The following is a 17,828-nucleotide window of genomic DNA, read 5'->3' on the forward strand; positions in this document are numbered from 1 at the left end:
AGGACCCACCCTGCCTCTGTACGGCGGTGGCCAACCGGACGTCAACCTGAACAGCAACCTGAACGGTGGCGGCTTCCTCGGCAACGGCAACAACCATATCAACAACAACAACCACACGATCACCACCGCCAACACCAACAACAATAACAACCTCAACCTCAGCAAGTTCCACACCGTCCCGACCAAGATCCTCAACACTGCCAGCGGCGGGATGGTACCGACGGCGGCGGCGCCGCCGATGTCGCCAGGACCAGGCGGAACCGGCCCTAACGGGACAACGATCTACGAGCAGGACGAAAAGCAGATCACGGTGCTCCCGATGCGCCCACTGCTCCGTGGCTACAACAGTCACGTCACACTGCCAACACGCGGCACCCGCGGACATCACCCGCACCAGCCCCACCACCACCAGTTCCTGGGGTCGCCGGCCGACTACGGATGTGAAGATTTCGGTGGCCAGGGCGGTGGTTACTGCAGCGATGGTGATGCGCTCCGCAAGATCCCGGCCCGCTACTCGGACAACATCGACAATGGCTACCTGTCGGAGGGTGGCGGTGGCGGTGGGATCCTGACCAGCGGCGGTCGCCAGCACGCCGCGTCGTACATCAGTGCGCTGCGGGCGCGAACCCAGCTCCCGACGACCATCGAAGAGCGGTAAGTAACGGAGGGTGCGGGACGCATGACCGCGCATAACGTTGTCGGATTAGAGAGTTCCGTTACCCCCCCGGTCCGGTCTGGACATTCGTACGTTCGCGCTGTGCATGAGTTGCTGTGAGTGCTGAAAGTCCTTGGCGTGACGCGAATGGTGAATCCTTCGGCGGGCGATAGTGCACGTATCGGTCTCGCGTCGGTCCTCACCACCTCGAACTAATCGTGCAGTGTGTGTCTGTGGGTGTGTGTGGGGGGTGCTGGCCACCTCACGCAGGATACACATCCTGATGTGATGCTCGACGCGGCGGCAAATCCCAAAATAATTGAACCTTTCTCTGCGGTAATGCGATCTGCGGTTTTGACAAGTGGCGAACCGGGGTCCGGGGGGGGGGGGCCTTCCGTTTTCGGGTTGGACGGGTTTTATGGACGTTACATGAGTTGGGTTTTGTTGTGTGGTTCCACTTTCCCCGGGAAGCCTTCATCACTGGCAGTAGTGTAGCAAGTGTTCTTAGGTGGCAATTAAACGACGATGCCAACGGTCGGTCCTTTGCAAATATAGTTCGGCTCGCTTCGCCGTCTTCTGAGTCCTCGGAGTGCTCGGAGTCCTCGGAGTCGTCTTGCACCAATTAATTCACTTACACCACAACCAAAGTGGTTCTTATCCAGCCACCGCCATCAGCACGCTCAGTGCGTGCGCTTATCGATCGGTGCGGATGCGTGCGCCATTTTTGAAACGGTGCCTCGAGTCATCTCAGAGGGTGACATTCCACCGTTTTTTGAGGGTGGCGGGTTTACTGCCGACCACCGACACCCAAAACGCACGCACACGCGCAAAGGATAGGCCGGAACAATATCCTTTTATGTTTTATTTAATTCCCAACACCCGAACACCCGGGCGGGCTCTGGCTTGGCCCGGGTTTTGCATCTCGTAGCTCATAATTATGCTTTTCATTTGGTGCTTCGAACGATACACCGACGATTGGTTGTTGACTAGTACATTGTGGCCGGATCCTGCGAAGGAGAGGATTTCGACGACGGCGATTCCCGCGTGCGGAAGGAGTGAGTTGAAATTCATTATTTCGAGCAGATAGCAATCGAACCGCATCAAGCTGCCGGGCTGGCCAGGCGGCCAGGAACGGAACGTTTGTGTGTCCTTTTGTTGAGCTGCCGATGTGCTTCGCTTGGCCGGGAACGAGGACACGCCTGGAGACAAGCAAATTTAATTACACCTCCTTTTAGGTGGTGTAATATTGTTGCACATCGTACCCGAGGTCGATACCGGGAAATGTGTGGACTCTTTGGATCGCTGGAACTTTCGTTATTGTCCTGGAATATCTTACATATCTTGGACTATGCTCGAGTTGAAGCACGAATGTAACGTGAAAAATACGCCTCCAAAACGGTTTCGTATTGAGCTTGAGCCAGCTTCAACGTGCTTTAGTTGTCTATTTTCGCCGAACGAGTTTATTTCTATAGAAATCTATTAAGAAGAGAATCTCTTTTGAATCGCTTCCTTCCATGGCTTCGTCAGTCGTTAACCTTTTCAAGGATTCCCTTCGGACACGCTGGCTTTTGGAGCATGAACTACTCAATCAGAGGCCCATCCACATTTTGTTGCTTTGAAGTACCGATTGCATACCAAATATTGAGCGCAAATATAATTTCGTGACATTCGTTCTTTTGAGAATTTGAGTGGGGCATTCAGATCGATTTCGGAAAGGGTTCTTATACTTTTCGCAGTAAATCAGGTCGTGTTTTGATAATAATGTGCCGAATTTTGACCTTGAAATGTTCAATGGACAGCAAATAAATCTTTGAGACGAGAAAAGCAGTGAAAGCAGTTTTCTAATCATTTTATGCGGTATTGCTTGAAGTTTGCGCTGTTTCATTTGGATTTATAATTGTTCGTTGCACATTAAACACCCTTTCTAAATATTTTACTATTATTTACGAAATGATCCCTTTCACCAGCATAACTTTCTTGTGAGTTATTTCGGCAGCTGCCTCTAAAAAAATGCTGAACCCGAACCCACAGAATCGAATTATTTCCCCACCACATAGAAATAGAACACGGCTTGGTCCGGCGTCCTTGAAAAACCATAACAACATATCCTGTACGCGGAAGCCTTGTTGTGGTCACTTCCTCTCCGAAGCACACCGATAGCTGGCCATCTGCATTCAACTTCCTGCTTTGGCGGGCTTCGGCAGAAATATTGCCAACTGATTCGACGACCGTTCGGCTATAAATATCGTCGGCCACTGCATCTCTCGGTCGAGAGACGTCCCACTGAGCGCTGGCGCAGCGAGGATAAATCCGAAAAAGGGGTGAAATAAAAGGTTACCACCGGGACGGGACGCATAATGTGTTGCCCACGGTGGTCGAAGGAAATTTAATAATGGCGCAGAAGGATAAAAACTCCCAAGCAACAGCAGAAAACAGAGCACCGGAGAGCCCGGTGCACTTAGCGCTTCGGGAGGGCTTCCGAGGAGGCTTCGTGAGTTGCGTGACTCCCCCCTTGCGGAATCGGGATGTTTATTGGATTCCTTGGCCGGCTGACGCATGTCCTGTCGAACACACTTTTTTCGGGCCGGGGTTCGTGTCGGACAGCGTCTTCAACACATTCTTTGTCTTCGAAGCGAGTGAATCCCTACGGGGAAGACGGCCGGATAAAACAAATGACAGTTCCTTGTTTGCAGTGTGATTTCCTCGTTCGTCGGGATCGAAATTGAAACAAATTGTACAATATTTGAGTTCCATTAGCGCCCTCTGCGCCTTTCGAGACTTGGTTCATTTGGAGAGTTGAGCCTCTGATGGGCTTTTCCAGTGAAGGAAACAATGCTCAATACTTATGTAAAGTTGGAAAATTAATTTGCTCATCAAGGAGATTATTTCTAGAGGCGTGCCAAATTGGAGCGCCCTATCCAATTCCTACCCAAAATAGGCAGCCACCGCTTATCGGCACGGCCCGTTAGCGAAGCATCTCCTAAGAAGGTGTAAGAATGATCAGAAACTTTTCTAATCACACCGTGGCGTCTCCGTCGTTGTTGGCCCGTTCAAGATTGTTCGCCGGAGATTGTGCCGAAGGAGCTGTGTCTGCGAACAGAACATGGCCAACAGGTGGTCCTCGGGCTTCCGGGAACCGGTGGCTATCGCCATGGCTGTCGCACGCTTTTCCCGGCTCCGTAACACGACAGCCCAAACAGGACAGGATCCGGAAATTACGATAGCGAGACAAAGTTGTCCTTTTATTCCGCCTGTCGGTCGGGATGGTGCTGCTGCTGCAGTGGCAGGATGGGCGATAGTTTATCAAAGCGATTGAAAAACTTTTCCACACCATCGCACGCGTTCGGCAGAAAATGGGAGAAAGGATGGCGTGTCCCGGCGCCATGCTCTACTCGGTGTGTTGTGCTTTATCGTCTGCTCTCGACACTGGACCAATATTTTTATTCTCGAGTGCGCCTGGGGCCCGCTCTAGCTTCCGCCAGTGTCGCGGTGCAACGCAAAAATGGGGAACGAAACTCGCAACGATGACGGCAAATATTCCGTTCCGCGGGTTTGGCAGACCGGGAATGCAGTTTGCGTGGAGAAATTGCTTTCGAAAGTCACCCTTAAATCATCCCTTCGTCAATAATCGGAGAATGGAAACTATTCGATCCGACCGACCGAGAAGTTATAATTTTATACATGGGAAAGTGCAGCCAATCGATCCGTGGCGAGCCGATGGCGCACATTCCGCGTCGTGAACTATTAAAATAAAACCCGCGCGCGTTACTTCCGTGTGGCCGGAAGCCGTCTGGGAAGTTTGATGGAGTCTCTCACCGAGAACGCGCGCGCGATGAATGAGTCCTTTATGTTGCAGAAATCGTTAACAGCCCGCAAGAGGCGCAACGTAAATCACCCCGAACACCAGGGGACATCATTTTCGGCGGCACCATTCCGGTCGCTAAGGAGTGTATTTAGCACCAACCCTGCCCCTTGTCCCGCTTTTGTGAATCATTTTTGTATCGCTCGATTCCCGAACCCCGTCCCAGGGTGCGCAGTTCTTCACGGCCATTGCTCAACGCTTCCCGTAATGGCGCACCCGGTGAACGGTAGGGAGCGAGTCCCGATTTTTCCACCGCACGTGTGCGTTAGTGAGCCCGGGTGCTGCAGGTCCTGGCGAAGGACGAAACACGTTGCAGCACCGTGGGACATTGTCAGGCTTCCGCGCGTGCGGCACTGTTTGCCCTGCGGAAGCTGAATTTAAAGGGCCGCCAGATATTCCGCCCGGTGACCGGCGAAACAAATTATGGTGGCTGAAGAAGAGGAACAAGAAGACTGTTTACAATTAATACCAGCGCCAGTGTGTTGTGTGAGGCAAATCATTTCTCAGGGGCATTCGATGCGGTTGTAAATCATTTTCCGATTTGAGTGTTTCCGGTCCGACGCGGGATTTGAGGATCCACTGGAAAGCCTTCCCTCGGTGGCCTATTACGTACAGCGACTCACCGAGATAAGGTAGTCCTTTCCCCCCTGGGAACACGATGAGATACACGGCGGAATCATGGACTGTGCTGCTATGAGACCATCGTTTATCATTGTTCGAGTCCCCAAATCGAGTCCCCATCAGCTTGTGTTCTTATCCTGTAATGACGGGGCCTATCGAGAGCGTTTCTAGGCGGGCTTAAACGTCTAAAGACCATAAATTTATGTTTCTAAAACTTGGCTTAAGCTTCGATGCAACACACATCCTACCGACGTAGGACGTGTTGTGCAAGATCCTTGGAATCCTTGGAACGTGGACGTACTATGAGGAATTTATAAAAACAGAAGGACACATTTGCTTTGCTTTTAGGAAAAATCTACGGACTTTTTCGAGGTCGAATTCCAAACATATATTTTGAAACAGGCAAATATTTATTACCTGCAGAAAGTACATTCGGTTGTTCTAATGCAAGAAAGACATGTTACCTAGTTGACCTAAATAATAGAAAAAGCATAAGGTTCACAGAGGCAATATGTTTTTTATGGTCATTTCATAGACTGAGACGTAGAGACATAGAGAGAGAATATTGGTACATTACCGTTGCAGAACTGTGCTAACGACCGCGCTAAAGTAGCTGATAAAAGTTGGTTTTAGAGAGTAATTTGTATCACTCTTTCGACTTTGACAGATGAATCCTCGGAATATACGCAACATGGAAGGCTAAAGATTCGGATTGGTCATAGAGAGCTTATCTATTTTGTTAAAATATAACTAAAATCCCCATTTTTTTAAAGTTGGTTTATGAATGCCATTTTTTCCCATAGTTGGACGGGCCTTCTCAAAAGCAAAGCTTCGTTGAGTTCGTGCGCTTTCGAGTAGCAGTGTCTCGGCTAGAACTGCTCGATAAAATGCTTCTGCTCGACTGTGTCTCCGCTCGATAATGACAGCAAAGGTTTGTGTCCTGGATGCACGTTAAGGAGTTTTCCGCTGTGGGGAAAATTGGTACGAAAATCAGTAAATATGCTGCCACCGGTCGCTCGATAGATATTTTCCGTTTTATTGATGACACACTCACAAGAAACACTCATTATGCGACCATTTATAGTTCCTCATTTCCGTTTCCACAATCCATATCTTATTGCCGGTAGTGGCGGCGTCCCTTTGATAAGGTGTGATAAAGTCTGAAACGTGCTGAATTGGTTAACTGAGATAGCACTCTAATTCATGGAGTCGTAAATTATCTGAAGCAATTTATCACTCCCGGGCAAATGGCGTTCATTCATAATTCATCGTTTGATTATAAAACTGGACGGACTGGAGTGTAGATTGGAGGCTTTTCCCTGAAATCTTATGCACCCTTGTTCAAGTGCACCCCTAGAGTAGCTACAGCAATTTTGTTACACATTTTCTACCCACGGCCTGCCATGAATGATTCATTGGGTAACGGACGGTAGCATTGGTAACTTTTGCCAAATTTTTCCGAAAAAAGTACTGCAGCAGAAGTGAAGGCATAACGCTAACCAGCGTCGTCCAATCGGTGCGTCCTGAAACTTCCCGAGGACCGGAAATCGAAAGATGCCCACTGCTGGGCCACGAGAACTTCCGAGTGTCCTAACACCTCGCCTAGTGCAGCGTCTCGAAGCCAACAACTTTGTAGTACTGCAGCGTGCCATCGGGCGACCGATAGGATGTTGTGGTTTTATCGTTCACCCTCCACAGAAACCCCACTATCATCGGTGCTGGTGCTCTTGCGGCTGAGGTTGGGAAATTGAAACATCTGGTTTCTGGCGGAACACAACATCGCCGTTCACAAAACGTGCCGTTCTAGCGTCTGTCGAGTGTGTGTAAATATTTTATCAACACACAAGCCACACGCAAAACGGAGGCAATGTCCGTTTGATGTCCGATATCGCTTCCCTCAAACGGGGAACATCTTTTCCGCAGAATAGACCGGCGTTTGGAGGATTTTTGCTTGTCTTCGGCTGCTTTCGCCTGACCAAATCTCCTTAACCTTGTTGAGGGTGAATCCAATTCCGGCCTTAACCTTTCCCCCAGGGGTTGAGTGAGATATTGCATGTTCTCCCGCTATTTTCGGGCTCTGATACCGGGTGTCGGCCAAAGTGTTTCACGGACCGGGGATGCTCACTCAGTAAATCGTTAGTTATTGGACACCTAAAACGAAGTGAACATCCTGCGCCTTACGATATGAGCGGTGGCCACTGGTAATGCGTTAGTTAACGGTGCTTCTTCGCTTTTAATATGAAGTTATGGAACCGAAAGGAACTTTGGCCTAGTGACTCACCTTCCGTAAAAATTCTCATACTCCCCGACCAAGCTCTGACTCATTTTTTGTACACATTGATTATGCGTGGACATGCTTTCCAATTTGCCAGAGTTTGCGTCGACTTCTCATCACGGATTTTGCTGTCCACACCGACCGCTACGTTTCTTCCTTAACCACGACTCTTCTTCAAGATTGAGCACGACCCGTCAGGAAACCACCGGCCGACGGCTCTGGAAAGCCATCCACCAAAAGGCAATCAAATCAAATTCAATTAATTAAATCATCGGTCAGTCGGGTTCGGTCCGGCCTAGAGTGCTGTCTCGGCCGCTTGTTGGTCAAGGGTGCACCCCGTTCACTGGCAACGGCTCCCAAACTCAGCGACAAACGAGTATCTTGTGCATTTCCGGCATTCAGCACTCCGGCCACAACCGTGTCACTGTGTCTGAGAGAGCGAAAGAGAGCGAGAGAGAGTTCTTTGTTGGCCAATGTTTACTTCTGTTCAGGAGCCGACACACCAACACGTACAATCCTTATCGGGTTGGAGTGGTTCGTTTCCATTTTTTACGATCAAAGCTTCAAAAGTTCGGACGTGCTCCTCGCGGTTCCTGCTTCCGTGTCGTCCTTCCTTGAGGGATGACTTTTATTGCCGCTATTTGCTCGAAAAGTGAGCGAAAACTTCGGTCGCCGGTCTGTTCGTCGTCGTCGCCGGTGTTGTCGCCCTCTGGCTCCGTTTGGCCGGCACGGCGATGACTCATAATGGCACCGGCACCGGATCCGGAATAGAAAGGGGGAACCGAGCGCCCGAGCGGTGAATGTGATATCTCGGTCCGAAGTCCCCCACCGAAAAGGAAACACTCAGCACATTATTAGCCCTTCCAGCCGGCATCATCTGTTCCGAAATACACACCCAAATATCGAAACGAATCGCGAGCGCACTGCTCGAATAAAGGTGCTCGAATTGGGAAACGCTCTCGCGTGTTGCTCTCTCGAGAGAGACAGACACTCACGCATTCGCTCTCTCTCTGTCTCTACTTTGGGGTGCGTTTTCCACGTACCGACCGACAGGACATTCGGGGCGGTAGTGCAGTGTGAGTTAGTCGCTCGTTCCGCAAGCAACCCACAGCCGGATCCGGATCCCGGCATCGACCGGCCCGGCCCCGTAGAAATGTAGACCGTTGGCCGCCTGCCAACAACCACCTGCCGGTTGTCGGTTGACCAGCGTGCGCCCCGGTGTGTGCCAGTCTTGTGTGTCTGTGTGTTTCCGGCCCGATTGCCAGCGAACGCCGGCGTCGTGCAGTCCGAAATAATTGAACCGAAACGGATAGTTCGTTGGCACACGTTTGGCCCCGATCCAGCAGCACGCCACGTCAGGCTGCAGACCGGGCTTCTCTAGTCAGTGAATTTCCCGAGCAGTCCCGGTCCTCAAGGGTGCAGAATGCAGACGTGAAAAGTGCATAGTGCCCCGTCGAAAGGGGTTCGCTGAAGCGGCCGCAAAGTGCAACGCGACTGAGAAGGGGTCCTTGTTTGGTCCGCTGAAACGGCCGGGCTAAAAGTGCTTCCGCCGTGTGCTTTAAACCTGTGCCCGTCGAAACCCACGCCCCTCGTGCTTTAGGGAACAGCCAGAAATAAAATTTCGGGTTGCCCAACCGGAATCGAAACCAAAGTGAACATCGCCCTTGCCTTAGGAGAGAGGCGCTCTCTCCCACGGAACGCCTGGCTCGGCCACTTAAAGGGCGATAGCTTCATCTGCATCAGCGGCTCTCAGAAAGGGCGCTACGGAAATCGGAAAGACACGACAGACAGACAGTAAAAACAAACCCGAGACACGGATAATAATCCTAGCACCGGAAGCGCACAGTAGCAGCAGCAGCGGCCAGCAACGATTCACGTTCAATGAGTAAGGCAGATAAAGGGGGGGGCGCCGCCCACCCCACCAAAAAGCCAACAATCTTACGACGGACGCCGCACCCCGAATTGAATTATAGCTTTGTTTTGTTGCCTTACTCGGCCGTACTTTTATGGACCACTTTGGGACCCGCTTCGCCAATGATATCCTTCCTTGGCCGTGGGACGGGCCTTACCCGGCACAGATAATCGTGAGCCATCGTGGCTCCTTGCGACCGACTATCCTGTGTATATGTGTGTGCGGGTATTTGTTCCTGCCAACTTTCTGTCAGTGGCGGCCACGGAGCAGACGTAATCGAACAACGTGTGGAAAGTCGGTTCTCTTTCGGTGCCTATCGATCCGAGGGAGAGCTTCCGGGAAAACAGCATCTCTCTGGTCTGGGATCTGCTGTTGTTGCGCGAAGGGTTACAGCACACGTGGGTCAATAAGTCCGAATGCATGAAAGTTGTCTATAGCTAAACATGAGTGGCTCCCAGAGAAAGATTGTGGCTACGAAAGATTGTATCACTCTTGAAGTTGATGAATTAAGTCGAAACAGCAGTACTTTTCGGAGCGTTCTATTTGATAAGCGTTGCCGTGACTCACTAAGCCACGTGCTACAATCTCTTCGGGCTGGCAGTGCACAGGTGTTCCAGTTCTCAGCTTCCCCCGGAGTGGATGGATTACGAACTTTTGGTCCCACAAACGAGATTATAAATCTAGCCTCTTCAAAATTTCCCCGAGGACCGGTGGCCGGAGGACTTGGATTGACTCGCTTCACGTAATTCTTTTCCCACACGTAACAAGGCCCTTGTGGCGAAAGAACAAATTTAGGTAGCGTAAGCTCTGTGGCCCCCGTGGCTTAATTGCATGCCTCTGCTACTGCCAACCCAAACATGGTGATGAAATTGGTCCTTTCCTCGCGAGAAAAAGGGAAACAAAAACCGGTTCCACGTAGAGTCCTTCAACTCACGGCGAGGTGCAACTTTCAGCGCCACACAGCGCACTGAGCGGCGCACGGTAAATTACGGCTATGCAAATAAGATGGTGTATATTTTATACCGCCCCCAGGGCAAGGGGCCGGAAAAGTCAGGTGCTCATGAAGCCGGCGCGTGGAAAATATAAACCGCCGTCGGTGGAAGTAAATTTATTTAAATTGTCGAACAATAAAAACATCGCGCACCGAGAGAGCGAGAGAGAGAGAGCAGCCGTTGTGGGAATAAATTCGTGGCAAATCGAGGGCGCCGTCGGCGCGAAGGATATGCCAACACCGAACGGTCATCAAATCAGGTTTAAAGCACATTCAAGCCGTTCCACCAGCGAAGAAGTGTGTTGAGCGGTTGCCAGCCCGACTACGAGAGTTTTCGGGCCGAAGGCTCCATTTCTAGGAACCGCTCACAAAAGACGTTCTTTGGTAAATCGGTGAAAGCAGCAAAGCGGAGAGACGGGCTGAGAGCATAAAAGCATAAAGTATTGGGGCACATAAAAGGGTTCGACTTCAGTCGCTGTTCGCTTTGAACGAACTGAAAGGATTTTCATCGAGATTGCTTTCATCTTCGGACAGGAAAACTCACTTCTCCAAGGATACTTTATTCCTACATTTGTCACACTCGCCGTTCTATGTCGATTTATTCGGTACATTTATAAAACTACGAAATTACTCGAGCTCGTAATCAGTCGATTACTGGACGGCCCAATGCCCACCGGTCGGGACAGCAAGCATATTGATTTATGCACGGCCCGGCGTTTGGGTCGATAACCTTTCTGCGGTCCACCGAGAATTCCGATCCCCAATTCGCGCCCGTTCTGAACACTCCGGTCAACCCGGTGGCCTATTTTTAACACGTCGAGGGTTCAAACACTTTCCCAGCCCGGCATAATCTCGGCTCCGGTACCAGCAATATCCTACAGATCCCTGGTGGGTCCGGTTTAAGCCCCGGACAGATGTAGTCATTCGTTGACCAATTTGTGGACCTGAGCGGGACACCCAACTTAATGCCGTGTCCGTTAAGCCGACGGTTTATGCGTTTCCGAGTAAATATCTTTCGATTACGCAGGGAAAATTGATAAAGTTCGATAGTGTGCCCACCAGAATTAAGTAGGCCAATCGGGGCTGTGTTCCGATTAAGCTCGATGCATTTTATCCGCCACGGAAAGTGTGACCCAACAATTCCACAGCACGCCCACCAGCGCGGCTTGGGCTGCAATTTATGATTTATGAAACGCGTGAACGGATTATTGAATTATCCGGGTGCGGGCCGCGTATGATGTCCTGACCACCGCCGGTCGGGTGCCGGGTGTTTGCGGTGATGTTATTATCCTGCGCTGCTCGGTATGATTTATGACGCTGGCCAATGTCGCACGTCGGTGTCGTCGCACGCTAATTGGATTCATCCCTTTACGGTCGGCGGCTACCGGCGCGCTGGAACTGCATCGCCAGCGGTGGTTGACGTGTCTTTGTGAGAGCGATTTGCCTCCCATCTGTCAAGGGTACTCTTTCCGCTTGACATTCCATTCCGGTACACTCCGGTGAAGGATTCGGTGTCAGCTGATGGAAAAAGGATACGCCGGGTTTTTGTTCCGTTGTGTTTGCATTTGATTTGCATTTCAAGCACCCTGCGAACGCTCGATCCGATATCGTACAACTCGATCCGACCGGGAATGGGATAAAAGTGGAGCGATAAAAACGGCCGGGAAAAACATATCGATTTAATTCCCCGCAAATCGAAAATCCATTTTGGTTATAAAATCGATTCCAACTCGCTGCTCGTCCCAAGCACCCCAGTTGGAGAGTGCATTTATTATTTTACATCCACACATTTGGCCGGCCCCATTCGAAGCCATTTTCGGTCGCTTCGTTTCGCTGCTCGAGCTAAAAGAGAGGTTCGTTAAAATCGCAACGAAACATCGCCACAAAACGCGAAACATCGTTTCCGATCCATTACCGGGAATGGGCCGCGGGATGCGGGAGAACCACTTCAGCTTCAGCCGGCTGTGTATATGTCTAGTAGTCACCCGCAGGAATCTGGCGAACAGTCTCCATTAGGGCCGAGTGGCAACCCGAACAATCCGACAGGAAGCCGGGACCTGTAACGCTGGCTTTCGGATTTAATGGCAGACGGCACATTTCGATTCTGAGTTTTGAAGCGGGACCGTGGATTATCAGCACTGTTGCCGGTTCGCGCACTCAATTGGGTTAGCCGGTCCCGAGAACGGCATTTGAGACAAAACAAACATGACCGGGGGTCCGGTCGATAGCGGATGGGATTGTGTCGCGGAGTGAGTGACAAAAATGGGACGCAAAAAGGGTACAAAACTAACCACTTGCGATCAACCGTTAACACCCGAATCACAATCCAATTACGGTTTACTGATATTGAACGCTTGATTAACGGTGTCCCATTCGAACGTATTTAAAACTAAGGGCTTCAAGGACATTCTTTGTGTGGTGCTGTGAGTTTCGTCCAAAAAAGAAATGGAAAAGAATCAAATCTTTCGCAAATCAACATTAAAGCCACGTCCCGGGATAAGTTACTTGTGAGTTGTGTGGCTACACGGCCCCTCGACGTGATGTGGCGAAATAAATTGGGTAAACAGAGTTTCCTGTGGCACCGATTAGCTCCAGTCTGGGCGGCCAAATGGGCGGGACCGAAACTGTCGGCACCACGGAAGCACCATTACATTTGGACGTGGCGAAAAGTTCCAGAGAACGAGCGAAACTTCCCAAAGACACCGCCCGGTGGCTCGGGGCTACCAACTTGGCACGTACCAACCTTCTTCAGCCATTTTCGGTGATAACACCTCTAACGACTGTACCGTCGAGGGCGTCTCTTGCGTACTTTATCGTACGATTTGTGCATCGTTCGCTGGAGTGCCTTCGATTCCGCTCCGGGATGCTGGAGCGTGCAATCTAAATTATTTCCAACCTAATTGGAACCAATTTCATGCGGGACCGTCAATTCTCTGGGCCGACGTTCGTGCGGAGCGTGCCGCTAAAAAACAAGAACGCGAGTCTCCCAAGACGATGATAAGACGAGGACAAAAGAAAAAAGAGGATCACGACGACGCGAACCATGCGTCTCCATTAATTTCAATTAAGGCGTCGGCGGAGACGGTAGCGGGCGCAAGCCGCTTGTCACGCTCGCTGGCTAATTAATAGTCAGTCGTCCTAACGGCTCAAATGCAAAACTATCGTCAACGCTGTCAATATTTACCCGAAACGGTAACGAAACGGCACAGCGTACCACTTCGTCGGAATTGATGCGGCCAGGGACAGGGCTGGGCGGCTGGACTGAAGCGTTATCCGCACTAATAAATCCCCTGCAGCGTTCGGTTCGGAAATGGACAACTTTCGCTCACGTGCTCGAATGCAGCTAGACATAAATAAGCCTCGTCGTGGTTCCCAGTAGCGCCCGCCGGCGGTCGTGTGAGTTTGACCGAGTTTTGCGCCCCCGTCCTGACCTGGGCCAAGACGCGGGATCCGCTTCTTGGAGATGGATTGATGTTTGTCCTTGAAAGTTGAATGAAATTGTCAATGCAGTGTTCGAGTTGGAAATAGGTTGCTCGAAATGGGTCCACAAACTTTAAGCAATAACTTACCGTTGGACTTACGGTTTACTTATAGAACTGATATTTCATTCTAGGCTTTGCTTTAGTCCTCCGAATCACTGAAGGATTTGTAAAACAAAAGCGCTAGAACAGTTCTTTATAGTTTTACAAGCTTCTCTGCCAGGCAATCATCAAACACCGTCTGCCCAACGGTTTATAAATACATGATTTAATGCAAATCAGAACGCCTTATTTATTCTGCTAATTTGCAAACGACTTATTTGGTGCCAACATGCTGATGGTCGCATAATGTAAACGACCCTACTTAGCATGCCATCGGAGCCAACACTGAGTTCGTTTGCCATCCACGATGGAACTCCTCACCGCGGTCCTTACATCACGGTGCAGACATTTAAATATTCAACACTCAACCCAATGTTAGTTTATTTTCATTAAAACAATCGGTGCTTCTAAGAAAACATCTCGTCCATGGGGAGGAATCACGCGCCGATGTTTTTCTTAATTATCGTAAGCTAATTACCGGCAGCTGTAATGTTTAAATTATGTCGTCTCCTTGCTCTCGAGGACACCGACGGCTGTTTTGGATAAAGTACCTGCTTTACCGGCGTTCGTTTAACCAATTCACACGGCCATTAAGTACGCGCGCTGAGGAAAAGTGGCCACTACGGGACCGATGCGACATCATTCCGTTCTTATCCTTCTTACAGGACATCTTTCTTGTCCGTCGAAGCGCGATTTGAATCCGAAACGGCGCTCTCTCGTCGAGCAGTTTCGAGCGCCCTTAGCTGTGCTCAACCGGCTGCCTACCTTTAGGCGCATTGGAGTTTCGCAAGAAGTACTCAGCATTGTTGTTGAGTTTTCACCGTTGCCGTGGGAAAATGAAACTCTATCGAAGCCCAAATATCAACACAAGTTCACACACTGCGGGGGTAAATTAATTTATGCTTTATCAGGGAAAACCCGGACCCAGCCCCCACCTAGATTCTAATGTGTCTGGCTGGAAACGCTCCCGGTCCCGGTGTTGCATTTGCGAAATGGGTGACATAAATTTGCCACACACTCCGGACGTTGGTGTCCCTAAAGGACCCGTCATCAGGACGTGTGTCGTTTATCAAAACGGGCCCCCTAAATTAATGGCTCGGACCCGGATCGTCCGTGTATGCGGCGAAAGTGCAACGACGCCCCGAGAGCGATAAATAGTCACTCTGTTGTTGGACACGTGAAACAGAAATGCCTCTCCGGGCCCTGCGAGGCACTCCGAGGCCCTAAGACACCTAGCCTGTGTCGTTCAGCGCCGTCCACTCAGGACTGGGCTGTTTAATTATTTCACAGGCATAATTCGCTTTCTGCAGATATCGTTTATAACGTCACTAACGGATGTGATTTTTTACTCTCTCTCTCTCTCTCTCTCTCTCTCTCTCTCTCTCTCTCTCTCACTCTCTCTGGCGGTCAGATGTCGTAGCAGCCGGGGCGATCATCTGGACAGTGTGGGAACGGCAATGGAGCACTCGCACGTCAACGGTGGCAAGAGCAGCGCCCGTCACAGCGCCGGAAGCACGGTCGGGCCGAACGGGCGCGAATATTGGGGCAAGCTTCCGGAGCCGTCACACCACGGCAATGGCGGCAGCCAGCACAGCTCGCAGCCGCCGTCCCCGACCGGTACGCGCAAGGATAAGAGCGGTTCGAGCCCGAGCCAGTCGCGCCGCAGTACGCCATCGTCCAAGGGAACCTCATCCGGTCGCACGAAAGCGGCCGGTGGTGTCCCGCAGAGCTTTGGCTACATAAAGCGCACCAACGGCTCCAGCATGCCAGGGGTGATGGACCTGACCCAGCAGCAGCAACAACAACAGCAAGGGCAGAACCTGCTCACCGGCGGCCGCACGGCCCACGTGTCGGCCGTGCCACGGTCCGGAAAGCTGAAAGTTTCCGGTGGCACCCAGACAACGACGGCCGATTTTCAAGCTAGTAAGTTCCATCAACAACTTCGGTCGACTTCAGAGGTTCAGATCTTACAGCGCGTTTTCTTTTGCTTCTCGTTTTAGAAGTCCAGCAACAGCAGCAGCAACACCCACAGTACCGGAGCTTCTCGCTCACCGGTCCAGGAGCGGCGCAGCTCAGCCAGTCGGTGAAAGAAAGGTTTGGTTCCGGAACGCACAGTTTGCCCAAGCCGGGGCTAGATATGCATGTCTTCCAACATAGGTTTGTGTCCCGTGTGTCCCGCGACTTACCTCTTCCGCACTAACGGCCCCCCCTCTGCATCGACATCGCTAACACCACACCGGTTTCTGCTCATTTTCTCTCTTTCGCCCTCCCCTTGATTATTCAACCGAAACCGCCATTCCACGGGTCCGGGTTCTCACGGCGGGGTGTTCTTTCCTCTTCCCTCCATCGCTAACACCTCACCATCTAACGTCCGGTTGGCTGGCGGCCTCCATCAGAATGTCGAATCGCGCCTCCGCCAAGCTGACCGACGGTAGCCTGTCCGATACGCAAACGTACGCCGAGGTGAAGCCCGACTACGGCTCCTACGCCATGTGGCTGAAGCACTCGAACACGGCCAGCAGCCGCCTGTCGGAGGGCGACACGCTGGACGCCATTGCAATGGGTTCGGCGCCGGCGGCCGCCGTGGCCGCCGTCACCGGATCACCGGGACCGGCAACCCGGCCCCACAAGCTGCTGCACCACGCGCGTGGCGAGACCCAGCAACCCCATCACCACCATCACCACCACCACACCACCGGTGCCGCCACCACCAACAGTCCCCGTCTCAATCGAAGCAATAGCATCAGGTAATTATGCAGCCGTGGCGGCGAGGATGCCCTCGGTGTCCCGGTCGGTGTCTTCGTCCTTCGGGCGGCTCAGAAGTCGGAACCGATCCGCAGAGCTGCTGTCGCTCTCTGTGCGCGTGTCTGTAGTGTGCTTTTTAATGTAGAAACTGCTTCGTACTTTCGTTTCACTTTCAATTCGGTTTCGATTCTCGAGCCACGTGTGCTTGTCCTTAGGTCACTTAGTGTAAAACGATCTAGAGGAGCGTAGGCTTTAGGTTTTTATTTGCCACTCAGTCTTTAGTCCTTAGTTTGCATCATAAAAAAATGTTCTGTGTCCTGGCCCTGGCGCAGAGAGAGTTCCGAAGTGTCGACGTGACGCTCTCACACTGTCCTTTACATTTTCTCGTTCTTTTGCACCGCGCCGGATAGCTATCTGAAAGAGAGGACCTACCCCAGGTAGATATAGTTATAGTTAACCTTACGAAAACCCATCAACCCGTGCACCCATTTCGCATTCGAAGCGCGCGCCATCAGAGCACGTGTGCATGCGCGAGAAATCGATATGCGCAGGAAAATTCGTAGCATGCCTGACGTGTGACCCCCACGAAATTTATTGCTTCCCGCAACCCACTCCTTCGCGTGCTTTGCCTTGCCCCATGTCTGATGTTCCTAAAATATGACGCATGTGTGTTGATAGCAGAGTGACTTCTTGGCCCCCCGGTTTCGTGTCCTGCGTGCCCTGCGCTTGGGTGGGTTGGGCAATCAACTTTCGCCGTTTTGCGTTCGCCTCAAGACCATGGAGTGGCATTGGTCTCGCAAATTATGGCGTGAGTTCAGTTTCGACATACCCGAAGAAGCAGGAATTACAATAAAGACGCGACCGTTCGATTGGATTTAGAATGTCTGAATGTCGATGTAAAGAGTGGCATACTTTCAAAGTTCGTCTGGCCGGAGAGTGTTGCGGCACGTTATGTTGTTCATAAAAACCTTTCATAACACCTTCTAACCTTTCTCGGAATGTTCGTAATTCCTGCTCATCTACGGCTCTCGACGGGACCATCTTCGCAACCCAACGGTCTCTCGGTGGCTTTATTGCAGCCGATTTGGCACGCAGACCCCTTAGCTATCTTTAGCTTAATGGTCTCTCTAGCTGCCGTACGCTATCGATCGGGCGTAAGTTATGTGTGAGACGGTCCCAAGCACCT

General features: G+C 51.3%; 1 protein-coding gene across 1 annotated transcript in view; it reads left to right on the forward strand.

Moving 5' to 3' along the window:
* Window positions 1-17,828, forward strand: part of LOC131207856 (protein sickie) — a 177,270-nt gene that overhangs the window by 98,130 nt on the left and 61,312 nt on the right. The window contains exons 8-12 of the mRNA XM_058200488.1: window positions 53-654; window positions 15,309-15,820; window positions 15,898-16,054; window positions 16,294-16,644; window positions 17,053-17,079. Of these exons, the coding sequence (XP_058056471.1) occupies window positions 53-654; window positions 15,309-15,820; window positions 15,898-16,054; window positions 16,294-16,644; window positions 17,053-17,079 (1,649 nt within the window). The remainder of the gene's footprint in view (window positions 1-52; window positions 655-15,308; window positions 15,821-15,897; window positions 16,055-16,293; window positions 16,645-17,052; window positions 17,080-17,828) is intronic.

The sequence above is a fragment of the Anopheles bellator genome, chromosome 2 (genome assembly GCF_943735745.2).
Source record: "Anopheles bellator chromosome 2, idAnoBellAS_SP24_06.2, whole genome shotgun sequence".
NCBI lineage: Eukaryota > Metazoa > Arthropoda > Insecta > Diptera > Culicidae > Anopheles > Anopheles bellator.